The 21,841-nt window shown below is 48.4% G+C and overlaps 1 protein-coding gene across 1 annotated transcript in view; it reads left to right on the top strand.

The window, feature by feature from the left end:
* RASA3 (RAS p21 protein activator 3) overlaps nt 1-21,841 on the top strand; it is a 114,725-nt gene that overhangs the window by 73,754 nt on the left and 19,130 nt on the right. The window contains exons 5-13 of the mRNA XM_006909339.3: nt 817-893; nt 10,930-11,010; nt 11,404-11,476; nt 14,133-14,209; nt 16,943-17,047; nt 18,671-18,827; nt 19,157-19,305; nt 20,154-20,268; nt 21,145-21,219. Coding sequence (XP_006909401.1) covers nt 817-893; nt 10,930-11,010; nt 11,404-11,476; nt 14,133-14,209; nt 16,943-17,047; nt 18,671-18,827; nt 19,157-19,305; nt 20,154-20,268; nt 21,145-21,219 — 909 coding nt within the window. The remainder of the gene's footprint in view (nt 1-816; nt 894-10,929; nt 11,011-11,403; nt 11,477-14,132; nt 14,210-16,942; nt 17,048-18,670; nt 18,828-19,156; nt 19,306-20,153; nt 20,269-21,144; nt 21,220-21,841) is intronic.

Genomic DNA, 21,841 nt, shown 5'->3' on the forward strand with positions numbered 1-21,841 from the left:
TAGTTTTTTAATTTTACACCTTGTCAGAAACATTTATATAGCCTGAATAGAATATTTTCTACATATACAAATTGTGCCCCCCTTTTTTTGAGGTTTTTTTTTTTTTTTTTTTTTTTTTTTTAAGGAGCAGGTTTTCTTCTTCTTTTCCTCATGGCCCCTTTCTCCTCTTCCCCAGAACCCCCTGCGATAATCTGATGATGACCTGCTTGTGTCCTCCTTACCCATTTGCTCTGTCCTCCCGCTGGCGTGACCCTTTGCATAGACACCAGTAGGAATACAGCACGGGTTCTGCTCTCACTACTCCAGCTACCTCTGCTCCCCTTCCTTCCACAAATATCTGTGAGCATTAACTTCCTGCCTGAAGAGCAGGACTGAGATTCCCCGGCCTCTGATCCAGTCCTCACCAAGGACGCAGAAGCACCAAGATGTCTGGGCGGAGAACTGCCCAAATCTACCCCTGAGGCTTTGGGGTGTCAGACTACAGACCCAAGTCGCGTAAAAGAACACAACCTAAGGCAAATAAACTGGGATGCACTTTCTTGACTACCTTTTTCTTGCTCATTTTGAGCTCTTTTTTTTCTGAACAGTAGCTTGCTGTCAGCAGAGTGGGGAGCCTAATATGTCGGCTGGGCTGGAACCTTTAATGCTCTTGGGGAGACACGCCCCGTCCTGGTCTCTGGAATCTAAGCGGGGGTGGGTAGAAGTGTGATGGACGCCGTGCAGGGTCAGGCATAACCACGCATTCGTGAATGGAGACTGCAGCTCTCTGCTGTGCTTGGCCGTTCCCCCGTGACCCTCTGTCCTTGTGCCTTTCAGGGCAAGGTCCACCTGGAGCTGAGGCTGAGTGAAGTCATCACTGACACGGGTGTCGTCTGCCATAAGCTGGCCACGCGGTAAGGCACGAGTCCGCCCAGAAATTGTGACTCTGACCCCCCAGGCGTGGGGTGGGTTATTGATTTTCAAACAGATTAATTGGAATTTCCAGACTTGATTATTCCCCAAGCTGATATCGTTTTCATAGGTTCTGACGTATTCTTAATGTACTCAATAAAACAAATGCTCATCTTAGAGGTGACTTAGTTGAGTTTTATAAATAGCCAGTTATTCTGTGGACATTTAGGAAAGGAGGTTAATGTCGTGCCCTAGTGTTACAAGTGAGGAAATGGTGAGGTGGCCTGCCTGAGGCCAGATGGCAGAGCTAGGGCCTGAACTCAGACCTCTGACCCCAAAGCTAGCTAGTACCCCCTCTGCCCCGAAATGCTTGGTGAGTGTGCCCTTTCCTTGGACTTAGGAAATGCTGGCAAGGACTCTAATTTCAGCTTTAGGATTCCACTCCCTCTGCCCTACCAGAAGGTAGTGAGGAGTGTCCGCCATTGGCCACTGTCTGAGATGGTCCACAATTTGCATTCATCATGCCATGGCTGGAAGATGGCCTCTGGTCAGTTCATGCTGCAGGGCTGTCACTATAGAACATGCAGGAGGACACGGTGTAGGACGTGTATAAGAGGTGGGAACTCCTGTTATCTGAAACTTGGGGACTGGGGAACAAACACATGGGAGGTGAGTTCAGCGAGCTTTGTCCTTAACTCCTTCATTATTCCTGTTCTTCTTAAAATAGTTGCTGTGCTCTCAGATCCTGGAGCCATGAGGAGAGAGCTGCCTATCTTCTTGTTTGTTTGCTTAAAAATTTATTCCTTGTTCAAAAAGGACTTAAGGCTGTTTAACACAAGCCTCACATAGAACAAGAAGATGCGGGTTGGCAGTGGGGAGACAGAATGGACCCGGCTGGGTAGGGGACAGAACCAGGAGGGCAAACACAGGAGCCTTGTCCCGAGAGTGGCCCATCCAGCCCACGTCTGTGTGATGGAGGGTAGACGTGTCCGTCCATCGCTGAGTCCATGTGTGACCTAACCAGGACACCGCAGTCATCGGGTCTCTGCGTCTTATTAGGGTGCATGTTTCATCGTGGTTTCCAGGAACACAAGTGTCTAAAGTCAGGACTGCCTGTCGGCGGCAGCAGCCACCGAGTGTGGGCATGCACTATGTCCAGACTCCCACTGCTGGCACATGAAACTCCAGAGGCAGTTGACTTGGACCTCGGGCCAAGGACTTGGGGTTCTGTTATGAAACACAGGGTCGTGCTTTATACATGGCCTGCTTTTTTGGTTTTGCTTTTTTTTAAGGAGTTTTGGATTAGAGAAGATGTAAGAGTGGGAACTGGGAAGCTTTTGTACATCCTTGTGTTTCCTGGGAGGAAAGGCCAGCTGCCCCAACAGATCCTGGAACCGTGATGGCCTCAGGCTACATAGGCTGTCTTTGATCCTTGCAGACAGCTGCTAACTGGACCATGCCTTGTTAGGGCAGGGCCTCACCAACACTGTTTTTCTAACAGGGTTCAGATTTATGCAAGGAAATGAGCTGCATTTGTTCTGAGAGTGCTTTCTCAAATCTGTGTGCCAATGTGGCTCTTGTCAATACTTTTTCTGTTCAGATGTCTGTTTGAATGTCATGAGGATGTTCACCACCTGCCTCACCAAGTTCTAGGTTCTGTCCTCCAGCGATCGGCTGCAAACTGTTTTTGTTAGTGCTGCAGGTGGTTGTTTGATTCCTTTCACGTGTGCACAGGAGGGGCACAGGGTCCCTCTGCCCACTACTCCAGACATACCTTCCTGTGGGTTCTCACACACGTCCAGCCCACCCTGCCTCGGCCTTTGCTTCTGTGTCCCTCTGCCTGGAATGCCCTTCCTCCAGATACCCCTTAATTCAGATCTCTGCTCAGATGTCCCCAAAGAGGCATCCTTGTCTGTAGAGGGCACAGCCAGCCCTCTGCGTCCCTACCCCATGCCCCTCGGCACTGCAGTGTACATATGGTTGATGACAGCTGTTATTTCATGCAGTCCCCCTAGGATGTAAATTCCAGAGGACAAGATCTGGGTCTGTTTTATTCATCACTGCATCCGCAGTACTTGGGACCGGGCCCAGCGCATCGTAGATGCTCAGCAAACACCCGGGTACTGGACGTGTTCCAGCTTATTTTACAAGGCCCGTCCTGTCTAGCTGAGCGGGAAGGAGCCGTGGAGAGGAAACAAAAGCTTCCTCTCCTTGCTGACTTTTCTGCGAATGCTGGCAGGACTCAGGCCTCTTTGACATATGGGAATTGGGCCCATCACCCTGGTCTTGCTCCACTCCCTGGGGGACCAGGAGGCTATTGTGAGGTGCGCAGGTGGCACCTAACTGGCGAGGAGGGCCGCTTTGTCCAGGCCTGGCTGCCCCAAGGGAGGCCCAGTTCTTTACTATTCCATACCCCTGTCCTTTGTGCAGCATGTACCTCTGAGAGACTGCCTGGTACCAAGGACCAGTGTGGGTGCTGAGCAGCAACACACCAGCTCTTATGTCAGCAGGACACTGGCTTTGAACAGCTCACACACAATGTAACAAGTTTTGTGCAGGAGACGAGCCACATACCAAAATGGCGTCGTTCTGGAGATCCGGGTATCTTCTCAGACAGAGGCATCAGCTGGGGCCTGTGGGAGAGGCAGGACTGATGAGGAGGCCTGGGGGAGAAGCAGAGGCCAGAGAGACCCCATGGGGCGTTAGCTTGCTAGGATCAACCGAGAGAAGGGGAAGCAGAGACGCGTGGTCGGAGAAGGAGTCTCTCCAAATAGAAGGCGTCTCAGGAGGGCTGTGGGCCCCTGCCCACCCCTGGTCAGCAGCTCGGCCTCCTGCCTCCACAGAGCAACCTCAGTTCTTGGCTCTGAAGCTGTTGCTGAGCAGTGATTGCCCCCAGGTCCCCGTTGAACCCCGGGCATGACTTTTTGGGAAGTGGCAGCATATGTAAATGTGGCCACGTGTACCCCATGTCCACAGGAGACAGGGCGTTTCATTGAGATTGTGGCCATGAGGACTGGGGACTTGCCATTTAATTGTGGAGGAAATGGGCAGTGGACCCTTGTCTATGCCCGGCAGATGAGCCGTGGTCCCAGCCCTGGCTATGGGTGGGAGCCTCTGGAGGAATTTTTTGTTATTTTTACTTTTATTTATTTATTAATTTTTTTCGGAGGAATTTTTAAGTATTAGTGATACTGGCCCCAGCCAGGCATACAGAGCCAACCTTCCTGGGCACTTCCATGCAGATGTCTGGTTCCTGCATCTGTGCGATGGAATCCTGCTCGCTTCTTCCCAGTGGACACTCGTGCAAATGCCAGTACACCTAGTAAAATGCTAGCACACACTAGTATACACTAGTACAAACACTAATACACAATAACACACATTAGCACTCATGCTAATACCCACGCTAGCACACACTGGCTCACCTAGTACACAATAACACACTAGTACACATGTTAGTATACATGTGAGTGCATACTAACACCTACAAGCACACTTGATTGTACACACACTAGTAGCTCACACTAGCACATGTGCTAGCACACATGATAGAATACACGCTAACATACACACTAGTATATACTAGTACACACGAATACACTAGCACAGACTAGCACATACACTAGTATACAGTCTAGTACACACGAGCACACACACGTAGACATGCTAGCACCCACACTAGCACACCTAGTACACATCTAGTATGCACTAGCACATACACTAGGAAACATCAGCACACACGAGTGCCTATGCTAATGCACATACATGCTAGTTCATACCACCACACACGTGTTAGCACACAGTAATAAACACGTGTACACACTGTAGTGTACTTTGTTTGGAGTCCCAGGGCAGAAGGGTCTCCCAGAAGGATGTAGTGAGGGAGAAAGAGTGGGGGTCCCCCAGGGCTCATATTCTCCAACCGTGGAAGTCAGAAGTGTCTCACGACTGGGGCTTTTCTTTCCCCACCTCACCTCTTCCTCTGTTTTTTTCACTTAAAAAAAATATCCTTTACGTACCATAAAATTCCACATTTTAAAGTACATAATTGTAGTATATTCACAAGGTTGTGCAGTTATCACCACTAACCTCTGTCTAGTTCCAGAACGTTTTCATCGCCCCAAAAGGAAGCCCCAGCCCCATAAGTATCACACTCCAGCCCCCTTCCCCAGCCCCCGGCACCACTAATATACTTTCTGTCTATGGATTTGCCTATACTGGAGGTTTCATATAAATGAAACCATATAATATGTGGTCCTTTGTGACTGGCTTCCTTCACTTAGCATAATGTTTTCAAAATTCATCCATGTTTTAGCATGTGTCAGAACTTCATTTCTTTAAAGGCTTAATAATATTCTATTGAACAGGCATACCACATTTTGTTTATCCATCATCCATTGATAGACATTTGTGTTGCTTTCACTTTTTGGCTATCGTGAATAATGCAGCTATGAATATTCTTGTACTAGTTTTTTACAAACATGTTTTTATTTCTCTTGAGTAAATACCTAGGAGTAGAATTGCTGGGTCATATTGTAACTATGTTTAACTTTTTGAGAAACTGCCAGACTGGTTGTCACAGTAGCTGCCCCATTTTACACCCACTAACTGTGTGTGACGGCTCTACTTTCTCCACATCCTTGCTGACACTTGTTATTATTGGCTGTCTTTTTTATCGTAACCATCCTAGTGGGTGTGAAGTGGTTTTGATTTACATTTCTCTTAATGTAATAACCGATGAGACTGACCGTCCTTGTCATTGTTGGCCATTTCTGCATCTTCTCTGAAGAAATGTCTATTCAAGTTCTTTACTGATTTTTTAATTGGGTTATTAGCATTTTTATTATTAAGTTGTAAGTTTTTCATATATTCTGGATACGAGACTCTTGTCAAGTATATAATTTGCAAATATTTTCTGTTATTCTTTTGGTTGTCTTCACTTTCTTGATAGTGTTCTATATAATATGAAAGTTTTAAATTTTGATGAAATCCAATTTATTTACTTTTTCTTTTGTTGCTTGTGTTTTAGGTACCTACCTAATAAACCATTTTCTAATCTAAGATCATAGAGATTTACACTTATATTTTCCTTCTAAGATGTTTACATTTTTAGCTCTTAATTTTGGGTCTTCTGTACATTTGGAGTTAATTTTTATTTATATACGGCGTTAAGTGGGGTTAGTATTATTATTTTTTGCATTTAAATGTCCAATTGTCCCAGCATCATTTATTGAAAAGACCATTCTTTCCTATCAAACTATCTGGGCATTTTATTGAAAATCACTGGACTGTAAATGTGGGAGCTTATGTGTGGAATCTGTTCTATTTTGTTGAACTATATGCCTATATCTATGCCAGTACCACACAGATTACTATAGATCTGTAGTAATTTTTGAAATCAGAAGGTGTGAGTCTTCCAATTTGGTCCTTCTTTTTTCATGATTGTTTAGCCATTCTGAGATTCTTTTATTTCCATGTGAATTTTAAGATCAGTATTTTAATTTCTGCAAAAATAGAAGCTAGCATTTGATAAGAATTTTATTGAATCCGTATATCAGTTTGGATAATTAACAATATTAAGCCTTCCAACACCTGAACAATGTCTTTCCATTTAGTTAGATATTCTGTAATTTCTTTTAAAACTTATTTGTTTGTGTAAGGTAATTAGTAATATCCTCTCTTTTATTACTGATTTTAATAATTCGAGTCTTCTCTTTTTCTTGGTCAGTCTAGCTAAAGATTTGTCAAATTTGTTGATCTTTTCAAAGACCTCACTTTGGGTTCCACTGATTGTTTTTCTATTCTCTATGTCATGATCTCTGCTGTGTTCTTCATTATTTCCTTCCTTCTGCCTGTGTTGGGTTTATTTCGACATGTGTGACCTACAGGTGTGTTGGGGCCATGAGTGTTTACGACGGGGTGAGTGGAAATCATGTTATGGATTGATAATGAATCGATCGTTTGTGACTGTTTCTTTGGACCCTGAGTCTCTTCCTTTAGAACACTAGTGCAGCCAGAACACCAAGGGGGAAGGAAAACACATGTGTGCCTGTTCTTGGCTCTGCTGGAGCTGAGATCAAGCTTTGCTTGCCCTCTTTCATAGCCCTTCCTTTCTTGTTCTTGTAAATGGTCTTCCTCTTGGGTATCCTATGCCTGTCTGCTTTGTCTAAGAGTGAGGTTTCTTGTGCTTTCCCACTCGCAAGCTCTGTTACTTCACAAGAGTGAGAGCTGGCAAGAGTCCTTTTGACAGCCTTGCCAGTGCTCACTGAGCCACTCCTCCTGACCAGAGCAGTGGGCCCTGCTTGGCCAGCCAACTCCATGGTGCCGATCACCAGAGAAGGCGGCACAGTCCGCTAGCAGCTCCACCTCGAGGGGCACCCAACCGAGAAATTACCTATTTTCAGGTTTCCAACATCTCAAAAACAATCAAGAGCTTGTTTTCTATTATTAAGAAATTACAGAAAGAATAAACAGCTGACGGGCTTTTGATATCTGGCTCTTTCTAAGATCAGGAAGGCTTTCAAAGCAAAGCATAAGGGTGGGGGGCTGGGTAGCCAGAAGGTGGGCCCTCTGCTGGTGACCACAGATGGTGCTTTGTCACCACACACCAGGATGTCTCTGCAGCTATCTCATGCCTGCACACCAGCCCAGCTCAGCAGGACTGTTGTGTTTCTTCCTAGTGGAGCAGGAAGTGGAGGTGCCAGCACGTGCCCATGTCCAGGGAAAGAAAAAAATGGAAACGAGATTTTACAGCTGCAAGCTCTTACTCTGTGAGACGTAACTATTTTTTAAGGGTCAGGTTGAATATCAAAATCTATAAATGTTAAAATAAATACAAATATTGTATTTCTGGTACTTTAGATTCTGGATTAGTTGATTGTTTTTGTTACTTGGTATGTTTCGAAGTCCTTTCCAGGACTTAAGAATGGCCAGTGCAGCAAATATTGTATTTTCTCCCGTTATTTACCTTTAACATTCCTAAACATTTGTGAAATTTGTTTGGCGTAGAATAGGCCTAGGCAGATGCACCAAATGTGAATATACCTTTTCAAGTAAAATGAGCTTTGGCTTCCTGTGCTCCGAGCAGCCGGTGAGAGCGCCACACCCCCATCCCCAGGCTGTGCAGCTGAGCTGTAATCTTGCTAAAGCTGTTAGGGTGCTAATGAAGTGATGCCCGCAGCGGGGAGGAGGGTGTGATGGAGGCTAACACCGTTTTTTATCCTAGCTTGTGCATTTTGCATGCCAGATGGTAGGGTATTGATTTTTCTTTTTCTCCCGAGATGTCTTCATGTAACTGCTATCAGGAGCCAAGCTTTGTTTTGAGTTAGAGAAAAGAGCGTTTCTCAAATTGGTTTTTAAGAGGAATGAAAGTGACATCCACACGGTAGCTGGATGTGTTCTATCTAGGTGGCTGCTGTCCTGCATCTGGCAGCTCTTCTTTAAGACATACGACTGAGAAGAAGTCCCTTCCTGTTAGATATTTAGCAATGCCATCCAGGTTGCTGGTCGTAAAAACCTGTTATGTCTGAGGCTACAAAAGGGGAGTGTACATACCCTACCATCTGAACCTTCTTCCTGATCAACAACTGAATATATAAAAATGCATTTCATTAATGTGTACCATTTGCACAGAGAGGGAGCATGGGCCTCCCCTCATCCCTCCTGAGCAAGTTGTTGCCCCCACCTCCGGCTGCCTGTCTCAGACCTGCTGCCCTTTGGGGGCCCTCTCTCCCCCGACATATAATGGGTGAGTCCCTGTCCTTAAGACTTCAACCTGAGGGACCACTTTCTCCCAGAGGTCCCAACTACCCGAGGGGTCGACTGCCACCCTGCGTTTCTTTGTTGTTATATCTAGTTTATTTCCTCCCTTACATTACCGTACACAGTAATCACCTATTACCTATTTACTGTCACACTGTTTGTTGCTGTGCCAGCCAAGCAGACCTGAGCTTCACGGGCATGAGCTTCAGACTTGAGCTTCTGTCCCCTCACGGCTCCACCTCGGTTCCTGGAAATGTGCCACGAGTGTGAGAGCTCAACAAGTACTTGTTTAGCGATGAGTTAATGGATGAATAAATATTTGTTTAATGGTGAGTTAATAAAGGGAGGAAGATAACAAAAGACCAAGTCAGTAATTTGGGAGAGAAACACAAGCATATTCCAGAAAGTAGAATAAAAAGAAAAAGAGTTGAAAAATACTAGAGAGAGCTAATGGAAATAATGGAGCAATCCATGAGCCCCAACCTTATGGAACAGGTGTTCCAGAAGAAAATAGGAGAGAAATGGAGAGAGAAGAAATTTATAGAGAACTCCCCAGCACAGGACAGGGGTGGCGCCAGCTCTAAGAGCCGCAAGCGCCATGAAGGCGGAACAAAAGGAAACAAAACCCTTTACCCAGAAGGAAATATTCTGGTAAAATGTTGGAACCTAAAGTCTTCTCAGGAGGGCAAAGCAGCTCAGGCCACTTGACTTAATGAAGGAATGAGAGAACGTGGTTATCCTCAACTTCCCAACAGCAAAGAAAAAAAGAAGCACTCAGATATCTGAGGGAAAACGATTATGCATCCATATGTAGCTGAACTGATGTCCAAATAAGGGGCTTAGGACTTCCACTTCTGACCGCACTGAAATAGTGGGAAATGGATCCCTTCTCCTACCACAAACAACTAAAGAGCCAGACACTGCACGAGTGAACCATTTTGGACATGGGGCAGCTGGCAGCTTAGCTCTGTGACCCCCAAGTAAGGGAAACAGATGAGGTGAACCACAGCATCCAGCTTTTGTCCTGGAAGTGTGGTGGTGACACAGGGCAGGGCGATGTCTTATGCAGAGCTCAGAGGTGGGTGAGGAGACAGAGTTTGGAGTTAGGGGTCTGAGGCCATTGTGGGCATGTTCTGGAGAGGAGGGGACTTTACAACGCTCCACAAGCCAGTGTGTGTACAGGGTGACACACCATAGAGTCAGGCAGAACATGGGAGCTGTAAGACAAGGGGGCTCCCACTGCAGGGCTGGGAGTCATTCGAATCCCCACCAGTGCAGCAGAGCCCTGTTATTACTCAAAACACTCATCATGGACTCTAGGAAGGCCATGCCTGTGTCGTGGGGCCAAACTGTCCCTAGACAAAGGCTGCTGGTGCCTCCCTGGACAAAGCTTCAAACCAGAATTACCACAATCAGCCCAAAGCCAGAGCCCCGTAACTGCCAACCAGCACAGAGTCCAGCAATTCTGTTCTTTACGGATGACAACAGAATCTGGACACCAACAACATGAAATTCACAATGTCCAGCATCCCCTCAAAATCGATATTCCAGAAACAGGAGAATGTGAACTGCAACCCGGAGAAGGAACAGTTGATAGAAACAGATCCAGGAATGACAGAGCTGATAGAATTACTAACAAGGACAAAGAGCTAGTATAACTATGTTCCAGGATTTAAACAAAACCAAGAGTCCGGACAGTTGGTCCTGGACCTGCAGTGGAATCAGGCATGAGTGAAGTTTGAGACAGGCTGGGCGGTGAGGGGTGAGAAATGGTCTTTTGCTGCTGAGAGGCACATGCAGCATGGAGATTATGCACAGGCTGTAGCTGTAAGCCCCACCAAGCTGCCAGGGCCTTATTTTCCCACCTATAACATGCACTTAACAAAAGTATGACTTTATAAAATCGTTGGAGAGATCAACGTGTGAGTCGCGTAAAGCTCTCAAGCAATGCCTGGCTCCTAGGGAGTGAAGGCAGTGACGTTGCTCGTGGAAATCACCAGAAACATGTCCTCCTCAGCCGAGGCTCCTGTACCCTGAATGCAATGCAAACTTCCTCCCACCCCACAAATGTTTTCTGACGGCTAATCGGTGCATCCATTACTCTTTATTAGACAGGAGCTTCTGGGCAGTTGATGACCAACACCGTGCCACAACTCATGGCTCTTGGCCCTGAGCTGTTAAAACAGCTGCCTTCTCGGACCCCAGAGCGGCCTTGAGAGACAGGCTGTGGCCCCTTCATCTCCTGCTCCTGATCATCCCTCCCACTTCTCTCCTCAGTATCCTCGAGTGCCAAGGCCTCCCTATCGTGAATGGGCAGTGTGATCCTTACGCCACTGTGACACTAGCAGGACCATACAGGCAAGTAGCCATCGCCTGCACCTGCCCACAGCCTCCGGGCCTGGAGGGAGGGTGGTAGTCACCTGGACTGATGGTGAGGATTTCTCAGTCAGAGGAAGACAGGATGCGCTGCGTGAGGTAGAACATATAACTTTGACTTCCTTTTGTTTCCTTTATTGCTCTAAAATTGTTTCGTAAAAAAAAGAAAGCCTTTATGTTCTTCATGTTGGGTATTTTTGGCTCAGTAAAGGTTCCTGATTTGCATACCATCTGGGGTTGGAGACAAACAGAAATATTTATAAGATAAATAAAGGCAGTAAATTACTTGTGCATTTGATAGCTCAGTCTCAAGGCTGAGAGATTTGGCATCAAAAGTGTTATTTTTAATTTTGATTCTTCCTCCCTCGATTACAGATCGGAAGCAAAGAAGACGAAAGTGAAAAAGAAGACCAACAACCCTCAGTTTGACGAAGTGTTTTATTTTGAGGTTGGTATTTCAGTGGCATGAATGTTAAGCTGAAACCCTACACCCAAGATTCTTTGGCAAAAGTCTAGATCTGAAGGATCTTAGTCACTTGTTTCCTTCTGAAAGCTCTTGAGCGATTCCCCACACCCAAGAGTCCCCTCCCGCCCTGAGTAGAACTTTCCTCTCCTCCCTAGAAAGAAAGGTCGTCTGTTGCTTCCAGAATGACTCAGTTTTGAGTCGAATACTGACAAATTCATACTTTCCAAATTATCGGGACTTGGTTTTTTGTTTGTTTGTTTGGTTTGGGGTTTTTTGTGTTGTTTTTTGGTTTTTTTGTTTGTTTGTTTGTTTTACCCATTCTAGTCAATCTTCTCAGAGCAGTGGAGGGAGGTTTGTTTCACTAGAAATAGTGAGGGTTTTGAAGCAAAAGAGGAAGTGCATTCGGACACAGAGATCCCCTTGGCTGCCTCTCAGAATGCGAACCAAAATTAGTAAGATGGAAGGCATGAGGGATTGAAGACCAGAACAAAACAACAAGCCAACACGGCTGGTTTAGTTTTAAGACAGCGCATATGGACTATATTTAGGCAGGTGTTCTTTCTGTCCGCAAAGGTTTCTGGAATGCTTAACACGTACCACATCATGGGTAGGTAAGGATGACTAAGGCCTCCACTCCTGTCTTCATGAACCCACTACTTAACAGAAGAGAGCACATTTGAATGTATTATTCCACTTAGTCTAGTGATTGTTAGTTAGGTCAGTGGGTTCGGGGAACAGAAAGCAAAGGCAGCCACCAGTCCTGCCTGGGAAGTGGGGCAAGGCTTCCCAGCATGGTGACATCTGAGCAGAGTCTGGGAAGGGAGCATGTACGTGTGTGGAGCATTGGGAGGCCGCAGGAAACTGTATCTAGAATGTAGAGTGAGGTTGGGGTGAAAATGGAGACTTTTGGAAAATGAAGTTGGAGAATTGAGTTAGAACCAAGAGGCTCACGGGCAGAGAACCTGGACCTTTTCCTGCTGGTGTCCAGAAGCTCACACGTTTCCTAAGTGGACGGGGCTGCCAGCCAACTTGGTTGGTGCAGCTGTGAGGAGAGGTGTCCAGGGGGGATCCTGAGCCCTTCTCTGTCCCAGATGGGCGTTCTTGCTTTATAGTCAGGCAAAGAAAATGGTTTTTAAGAGACTCAAGATAAGGCAGGAAGCTGATGTGGTCCCCCCAACCTCAGGGGGACTCATGCTGGGTCTCCAAAGGCAAGGAAGAAGTCTGGAACAGCAAGCGTAAGGAAGTTTTTAATATGAACTGTGCATCAAAGGTGGCAACAACCTTCCATGCCTAGGCTGCCTGGAATGGCTTAGATCAGCGCTTTCCAAACTTGTGTTTTTAGTACAACACACATCAAGGCATAAGCTTTAGTTTGCGACAGGCTTCACTTGAACAGCTACATCCGCTCCCACCCAGTTCTCACTCTCATGAGGAGTGGTGCCTGTTTTCTATCCCGTGTGCTTCTATTCCACTCTGTAAAAATGTGCGACTCAACTCACTGGATTAATTTGGTGACCCCCCCAGGTATGATCGTAGTTGGGACTGACACCTTTGGAAACCTAGGGAAGGCCTCGACCTGGGACCTCGGCGCTGCTGGTTAGGGCCCACCCGATGCCTGCCTCCCTCGGGGCCGTGGAATACACTCCTGTTTGGAGTTTATGTCCTTTGACTCAAAGGGCTCAGCCCTGCTTAGCAGCAGATCCCTTCCTGTCGTGTTCTCCTCATCTCCTTTCAGCCTCAGCTGGCGAGCAGCCTGGGGCTGAGCCCCTGGCAGGGGGCACATGCAGCTTGGCTGAGCGCGTGGGGCTGGCACGGGCCAAAAGCAGGAGGCATCTTTTTCTTCCAGGATAACAGCTAGACTTATCTAAAAACCCTTAAATATCTAAATGAGATTATTTCAATTCTGTAAGAGCCTCTTTCGTTTACTGGATAGATGTGTTAAGTGACAGGCAGGAATAGGAGGGAGAAGAAAACAGACTAGCTCCTGTGGCCATACTGCTGGAAGCCGGACACCTTATCACAGAGCTGTGAGCCGCACCAGGCGGGAGGCGCCAGGGGGCTTCCTGGAGGAGGTAGCATTTCAGAGACCCTTGTTGGCTTCCCAGCATGGGCCTGAGTAAGGAAGGGACCCAGTAGTGAGCTGGGTAGGGGATAGAGGTTGTAGAAAGACTCCCGTGTGCTAGGTGAGGAGAATGAGTGGAGGTCTCGGGAAGCCTTCAGAAGCCTTCAGAAGCTTTTGCCAAAGTGGATAAGCTTTTGCCAACTGGGCTATGGCTGGTGGGAGCCCTGCTTGGGTGAGAGATGAACAGGCTGCCAACAGGATGCAGCAGGTGGAGGCAGTGAGATGGGAAGGCTGGGAGGAGTGGAATCAAGGTACAAGGGAGTAGAGGTCAAGAGGGGAAGGCGACTGGAGCTCTGGGACTGAGTGGCCCAGAGCGCTTGTGGGTGCTGGGAGGACTACATGGAGGTTAGCAGAAAGTGCCTGGTGCAGCCTCACGCCCCTGGCTCCCAGGAGGTCGGGCTGGAATCCAGCCTCTGCTTGTCCACAGGGCACATGGCCTCCTCTCCAGAGCCTGGGGGCCGTCCCCACGGAGCAGGCACTCAGTCTAACTCACTCTCCCTCTGTCTGCACTACCAGGTGACCAGACCCTGCAGCTACAGCCGAAAGTCCCATTTTGACTTTGAGGAGGAGGACGTGGACAAACTTGAAATCCGGTGAGCGAAAATCTGTGTTTCAGGGTTTCTTCTTGGCAGCTGCAGTCTGAGCTCACCTCTCTTGTTCATTTTTTTGTTTGTTTGTTTTGTTTCTAAAAATAGAGGAATGGCTAGGAAGGAATTTCAGTGTTCTTGGTACTTTTAACACGAGGATATCAGAAGTTGAAGTGAGTCATAATCATCCCAGATATTTGGCTGGTCGTGGCTGAAAGGACGTTTACTTGCCCAAGGGGCAAACTCAATTTTATAGTTCATTTTGCAATATCTTCTAAGAATCGAAGGTCAAAGGCTTTATGCTACTCAGTGTGTGTGAGGCTCTGTCCACCAAGTGCCATCGCCCAGCCTAGCACACTTGTCCCGGCTGCTTAGAGATCCTTGTGATACTGCCTTCAGTGCGCAGAGTCTGTACTTATCATCCTCAAAGATCGTAGCATCAAGTTCACCAGCACTGGTCTTAGGATCCACTCAGGGCCTTCTTCCGGTCAGCTACGTTGGTAGGAAGCCCCGCCAGCCTATAGCACCTCCCTTGGGTGTGAGGTACCCTGGGAGAGACAAATCATAAGCCAGGGCAAACTTTCCTGTCATCCTGGGCTAGGGTGATCACATGTTGGTCTGACTAGCCTGTTCAGGAGAACCGTAGGAATGCTCCTGATTTGACATGTGTGTTTTTTTTTTTTTTAATTAATTTTTTTATGGTGACATTGGTTAATGAAATCCAATGTTTCAACTGTATACTTTAACAGTAAAGTACATATATATTTACACTGTATGTTCACCTCCCATAGTTAGATTTCTTTCTGTCTCCACATATTTGACCCCTTTAATCTCATCCACCTTCCCCCTCCCCACTCTCCCTCCCTTCTGGTAACCACTAGTCCATGTCCATGAGTCTCTGTTTTCAACATGGTTTAAAATCTACTTTCCTTAGGGCCAGAGTTTCCATGAGGTTCTGCTAGAAATACCTCAGACGCTCATTTGGGGGGCACTCTGGTGTCCCTCCCATGAACGTGTAGCGGCTTTCCAGGCCTCCAAGCATTAACCAAGCCACGGTGGCGGGGAACTCCAGGTGGGATGGGGGCTGACCATCGGGGTGCAAGGTGCAGGCCAGGACTCTTCCCTCCCCCAAGTGTGGACCCTGCGACTCTTTCCTCATCTGTCTCCCGGGTTCAAGTCCTGCGGGACCGTGGCCTCCACACACAGATCTTGGTTTGAGCCCAGTTTTAAATGTTCCCAGTTAGTTTACATTTTCCATTTCAAAATACTGAACCGGAAGCAAAGTGACCCCAAGTTGAGTGTCTGAGAAGGTCCCCACTGGAGGTTCAAAGGCCTTGTTTAAGGTTTAGCTGTACACCAGCTTCCTTCAGACACACAGCTCCCCTTTCGTGTTCAGAGAAAGAAGTGTTTATGAAAGAGTAGACTTTGAATTTAAGAGAGAAGTACTATGTTTTGTGATATTTTGTTTTTTTTTTCCTGAACATACAAACCAAAAATGTTTTCAAATGCTTCTCCTACTAAAAAGAAGAGAAGACTGCCTGGTGACTTGTTTTATATTACTAAAGTGTTGCTTGGCAGATTAAAAGTTCTTCTGCTCGTTATTCTGTAAGTGACATGCTGCGGGACAGTGCTTATCTTCACCTACCGACATGCACGTGCTCCCATTTTACACCCTTTCCTTTCTGTGCTGTCCGCTGCTCCCTCTTGGACTTGCAAAGGTGACAGAAGGGCTCGTGCAATCTCTAGAATTTTCCCTTTGACTGCCAAGTATGGTGAGAACTGATCTTATATTTCCAGCTCCTAAAGTAACCTTTGGTTAAGTTGTTTACTGTGAGTGTTTGTGATGTTTGCTTGTTAGCACTGGGAAACGTTCACCTCCATCAGTCATGCATGTACAGTCACCATGTCCCCAAATTGGAGAAAACAGTGAGAATTTCACCCAAGGAAAAAGGTTAGTGAGTGACCAGATTCTTCAGCAAGGTGGGAGTGAACTTTTTCACAAAAATAGTGGTACATTGTGCTGTGGTTGCATCTGTCAGCTAGCCAGTCTCCCCCTCTGTGTTGGGAGTGTCAGGCCCCCTTGGTCATGAGTCACACTGATACGTCCCAGGGATCATGGGTACAGGGTTCTGAGTGCAGATGGAGAAGGAGGGATTAGAGACAGTTTTTCTTTCCAGGTGTACTTTCCTGTGATGGAAGGTAGGGGGCATCCTGCTTGTTAAATTGAACAGCCGAGTCAGTCCTCTGCGGGTACCTCTCTGCGGCAGCCTCCGCAGAACTGGACTTCATTTATTCATGCCACTGAGTTGAGCCACGCAGACTGAGGTCACCCTGATGGGCTCTCCTTCTATGTCTGAGACTCTGCAGCCTTGAAGGACAATAGGTTCTGCTACATTTGGGTCTCTCCTGGGTAAAAGGAATGGACGCCGCTGGCTTCAGGTCATAACAGTTCCCTCCTGTTACAAAGACAGGAGCTCCACTCCCACCGACATCAGCACAAGGGCTTTGCTTCCACTTCCTTCCTTTCTCCGCAGCTGGGGGAAATGCATGTCTTCTTTTGAGAGTCAGGTCCTGCTTTGACCTCACATTTTAAATGTCCTCAGTCAGTGTAGATCTTCACGGAGACCGACTTGGTGGGACTGAAGCCTCCATCCTGCTTAAAAGGGAGAAAGAAAGAACCTTGGCAACAGTCCCTGCCCCTTCTTTAAAGAGATCCTTACGGCAAGTGTTGTTTTTCAGAGTTGACCTCTGGAACGCCAGTAACTTGAAATTTGGAGACGAGTTTCTGGGAGAACTCAGGATTCCCCTGAAAGTGCTGCGGCAGTCCAGCTCCTACGAAGCGTGGTAAGGTGACTGCGCGCCTGGTCTAGCGCCAGCAGGCTGGTGCATGGGAGGACAGAGTTACCAAGTTGAAAGGACATGAAACTGCCTCTTAGCAGCCACAATGAAATGGCACAAGTCAGCACCCCACCTAGCCACCTAGCCAGGTCCTAACCAGCTCTGGCATGGTGATGGGGTTTCAGGTGAGACATAGCAGGAGGATAGGTACTGGTGCAGGTGGTCACGCTGAGAGCATGAGAAGTGGTGGCTGAGAGCCTAAAATGGAGAAGGGCAGGGGCATGAACTGTGTTTTGGGTCAGATCGCTGAGGGCAGGCAGCTGGCACACTTTGGAGCATGACTGTACCAGGCTCTGCCCCATGGCAGGCATTTATGACCTTTGCCTGTTGTCAGAAGTGTCACCTGATGACAGAGGCGTGCAGGGCGCTGTGGGTTTTAAGCAAATCTCCATTTAAATCTGCACATCTAAGTCGAGGGGGTCCCAGCTCTGAGTGAGTCACCCCTCACTCACGTATCCCAGAAGACTAAGCCTTCACTACTTTCCATGTCTTTAGTTCTTGTTTTCTCTAGGGTACCTTGTATTTTGGCATAAGGAATATGCCTTTGTTTTCTTTCATGATCATAAATCACATTGTATCACAATGCACATCATCACGATGACGCTGGAGACACACATTACACATCTCCTTTAGCAGACACACAAGATGGGGAGAAGGTGCAGGTCGCACACCACACGTCTCATGTCGCACGCCCAGATCTCACACGACACTCCACACACTGCGTATAGAGCCCTGCATGTCTGCAGACTTGCTGTGTGAGTAGATTTTTGTGTTATGCTTAGTGGCAGTTTCTCGTTCCCAGGAAACTGTGGAATTTGTGTCTAATTCCACAAGGACAGCACCAGCCCAGTCCCCAGCCAGGTTCTGGTTCCTGCCAGGAGGCATTGTTTAGCTGAGCAGCCCCTGCCCTTTTAACCAAGGATGCGACATTCACCTGATAACCCAGTGGGAGCCCCCCGAGGACCCATGTGTTTGGTGCCTCTACCAGACAGACACAAGTTCTACCCACATAGCTTCTGCGACTGCCTGGCTAATAAATTCAGAGTAAGCAGGGTTCCCCCAGGGCCATACTGGGTAGGACCAAAGAAAAAAGAGTGGCCTGTTAGAAACCACCACCAAAGGGACCGGGCGCCCAGTGGTCTGCCCGGCTCACCAGGCAGGCTCGCCATCCCCTCGTGCCGAAAGCCCTACCACACATTTCTTAGAATAATTTCAGTTTTGCTCTGCTTATCGCTAGCCAGCGTCTAGTGTTAATCTTCCCAGGTGAATTATTTTCTGCAGTTTCCTGTAACATCTGCACTCGTTTCTCTTCCTTCTTGTCCTCTCCTTTCCTTCCACCCTTCCTGCTTTCCCACCTTAACTTATAAGTCTATGAGTCTATATAGTCAGCCCCGACAATAAACATCCGTGGCGAACCCCTCAGGTGTATGGACGCCGCAGAGGAGTGTCCTGCAGAATCACGCTGGAGCCCCCTCCTGCCTCATCCCCTGACACAGAATCCATGATGGGAGGACCAGCCCCTGGGAGGTGCTGCCCTCACGCTGCCTTGTCCTTGTGTCCTGTGCCCAGGTACTTCCTGCAGCCCCGAGACAACGGCAGTAAGAGCCTGAAGCCAGGGGATCTAGGGTCCCTGCGGTTGAACGTGGTTTACACAGAAGACCATGTCTTCTCTTCTGACTACTATAGCCCCCTGCGGGACCTTCTGCTGAAGTCTGCGGACGTGGAGGTACTCTTATGCCAGGTGCACCCACCCGTAGCCCAGTCCACCTGCAAACCGCTGACCCACCCCGTCCCTGCCCAGCTCCTCTTCCTCGCCTCCGCAGACCAACCCTCGTCTTCTCTGTCCCTTGGCCACCCACACACCTGCCAGACCCTCCTTCCCTGTCCACCTGGGGCCCAACACCTGGGCTGCCTTCTCCTGCTTGGTGATGTTCCCCTGCAGCCTGGCCCCTCCAGGCCTGCTTTGTGCTCAGAAACATCTGCATCTCCCTTCGCTATGGAGGTGTCATGGGGGATCAGAGGGCTGCCCTCCGATCAGGCTGTGTTCTTCTGCAGCCCGTCTCGGCATCCGCAGCCCACATCCTGGGCGAGGTCTGCAGAGAAAAGCAGGAGGCGGCCATCCCACTGGTCCGGCTCTTCCTGCACTACGGCCGGGTGGTGCCCTTCATCAGTGCCATTGCCAACGCTGAGGTCCGGAGGACGCAGTGAGTGCTGCCGCCGCCACCCCTGCCCGGGACCCCCTCACATTCCCCCGAGGGGGTCTGGCCTGGTGACGGGGTGGGGCCAGGGCTGGGGGAGGTCCGGGGGACCCAGAAAACAGAAGTCTTCCTCGGAACACATCAGAGCGCAGGGATGGGCAGCTAAAAGAAAATGTGTGGGTTCAGGTTTTCTTTCAGAGAGACACTTTTTCTTGGAAATCCCGAGGTGCGTGTGCATGACGGGGGTGAACGGGGCACCGGTTGCCCCAGCAATGGGCTCGGTTCGGTGTATGGCCCACGTAAGAGGACTGGGTCACTGCCGCCCCAGGAACTGTGCTTGCTGTACGGGGATGGGTTCTGCCGATAGTCACTCCCTGGCACCTTTGGTTCAGAAACACCCAGAATGCACCCCTGTTGAGAGAGGTCATAAAGCACAGCCTACTCTGTTCGCTTCCCTGCCAGATCTCCTGTGCTGACCCCAGGTTTTGTTCTTAGAGGTATTAATTTATTGCAAAAATAAGCCTCGCAGAGGGGCAAGGCACGAAGTGGCAGCAAAGGGGCCGTACTGTCAGCTCGCTTTCCGCTTGATGGATTGATGGCTGTGGGCGTGTCGCCGTTTTGCGGAATTTCACTGACTCTTTGTACAGGGGCTTCTTTACACAGGCAGGGCCTGGGGGGTCAGGACCCCCAGCTGCAAATCATCTGGCCTGGTCTCGTGTTTCTCCTGAGACACTTAATAGACTCAGGGCGAGTGTGTTTCTGCGTCCCATGGACAGGCGCCCAGGAACAAGGTCTGCTTCCTTTTTCACCTTGCTGTACTGAGGAGACAAAAATCACCCGATGCTGTTTTCCAGGGACCCCAACACCATTTTCCGAGGAAACTCGTTGACATCCAAGTGCATTGACGAGACGATGAAGCTGGCGGGAATGCACTACCTGCACGTCACCCTGAAGCCCACCATCGAGGAGGTGGGTCAGGGTCCCCGAGGCCCCAGCATTGCTGGGCGGTGGCTGAGGGGTTTCCCCAGGAGCCCACATATCCGCGTGAAGAACAGGCAGATGCACAGAGACTGTAGCGCACAGGGACTTACCTGAACGCAGAGCCATCACTTTAATGTCAGCCTCTCTCCCAGCTTCACCACAGTGACCTTCTGTGTGTATGTATTCCAGAACCTTCCTCATTTTTCAAATTAAAAAAAAAAAAAACAACTCTTAAGAAAATCCATCATTCCAAAGACAGAAGGACATGCAAGAGAAAAACTGGTTCTTCACAGGATACCTCTTTCTCCATGGGTGTGGGGCTCCCTGAATTCGTGAGGCCCAGAGCTATCTCCAGAGCCCCCAGCAGTCATAGAGGCTTTTCTATTGTCAGACACATTGGAAGGAATCACACACTTCCTTTCCAGATGACAGCGTTTCTTACTCGACCCCTTAATGTGATGCCTGGGCAGGCAGTGTTTCCCCTAGAACGGTTTCATAAAAAACAGGCCCTTTGCAATGTCAGAACATTTAAAATAGCATTCTGTTTTGGCCTGTGTGCAAAATCCTGGCAGCACTTTGAAGGAAAACCGTTGTTAAGCTTTATGACGCCTGATCCCGTGTAAGCTAATGCAGAACTGTCTCCAGAAAGCCCTGTTTTCACAGTACTTCATCCTCCCACACTGCCCTATGTCTTGCGCTATTCCCCACGTTCCTCCCAGCAGCTGAGCAGGGGCTCGCCGTGGGCAGCCGTTTTCTGAACAGGGCTCACAATGTCCGTCTCTGAGCCTGATGCCGCTAACCTCCACCCCACCTGTGCTCCTGGAGTTCGTCTCACTCACTCCTTGTCATAAATGCTCTTTCCAGATATGCCAGAGCCACAAGTCCTGTGAAATTGACCCTGTGAAATTAAAAGACGGTGAAAACCTTGAAAACAACATGGTAAGTAAGGGGTTCTGGTTTGTCCACCAGCGCTTTCCAGAGCCAGTCGCCTCTCTTGAGCATTTTTGGGACATGGCCACTTTGGATGCTCTGTGTCACTAAGATTCAGGCTGGGGTGGAGACCCAGCTGAGGCATGCTTTGTGAGGGTGCCCACTAGAGGCTGAGGTGGAGAGGTTGACTGTGTCAAGCGACCAGTCCTGGTTGATTATTTGCCACCATCTTTCTTTGCTCTTGAGTTCTTTCCTTCTAGCGTCACTCTGTGGCCTGCCACACTCAGCTCCTGCTCCTTCCCTCTCTCTGGCATACCAGGAGCCCCCCGTGGAGGTGGCCTCAGCAGCCTGACCAGTCTTCTCTGCCCGCCTTTCCCTTCCTCTCAGCAAACAGGTCCTAAACCTGGCCCACCCCAGGTCGTTCCCAGAGCTGTGTCCTGTTTTTTAAAACAGAACTCCTTGATTTTGACACTTCACCGTACTGGTTTAGTCCTTTTTATGATTTTTTTAAATCCAGATCATGCCAAGTCTTTGTCATGTCTTTAAAGAAAAGAGATGAGATTCTCACCTTCGAGGACTCATAGTCCAGTGAAATGACCTCTACGTTCAGTTAATGAGGTTAAGGGTGAAG

The sequence above is a fragment of the Pteropus alecto genome, unplaced genomic scaffold (genome assembly GCF_000325575.1).
Source record: "Pteropus alecto unplaced genomic scaffold, ASM32557v1 scaffold13, whole genome shotgun sequence".
NCBI classification, from domain to species: Eukaryota; Metazoa; Chordata; class Mammalia; order Chiroptera; family Pteropodidae; genus Pteropus; species Pteropus alecto.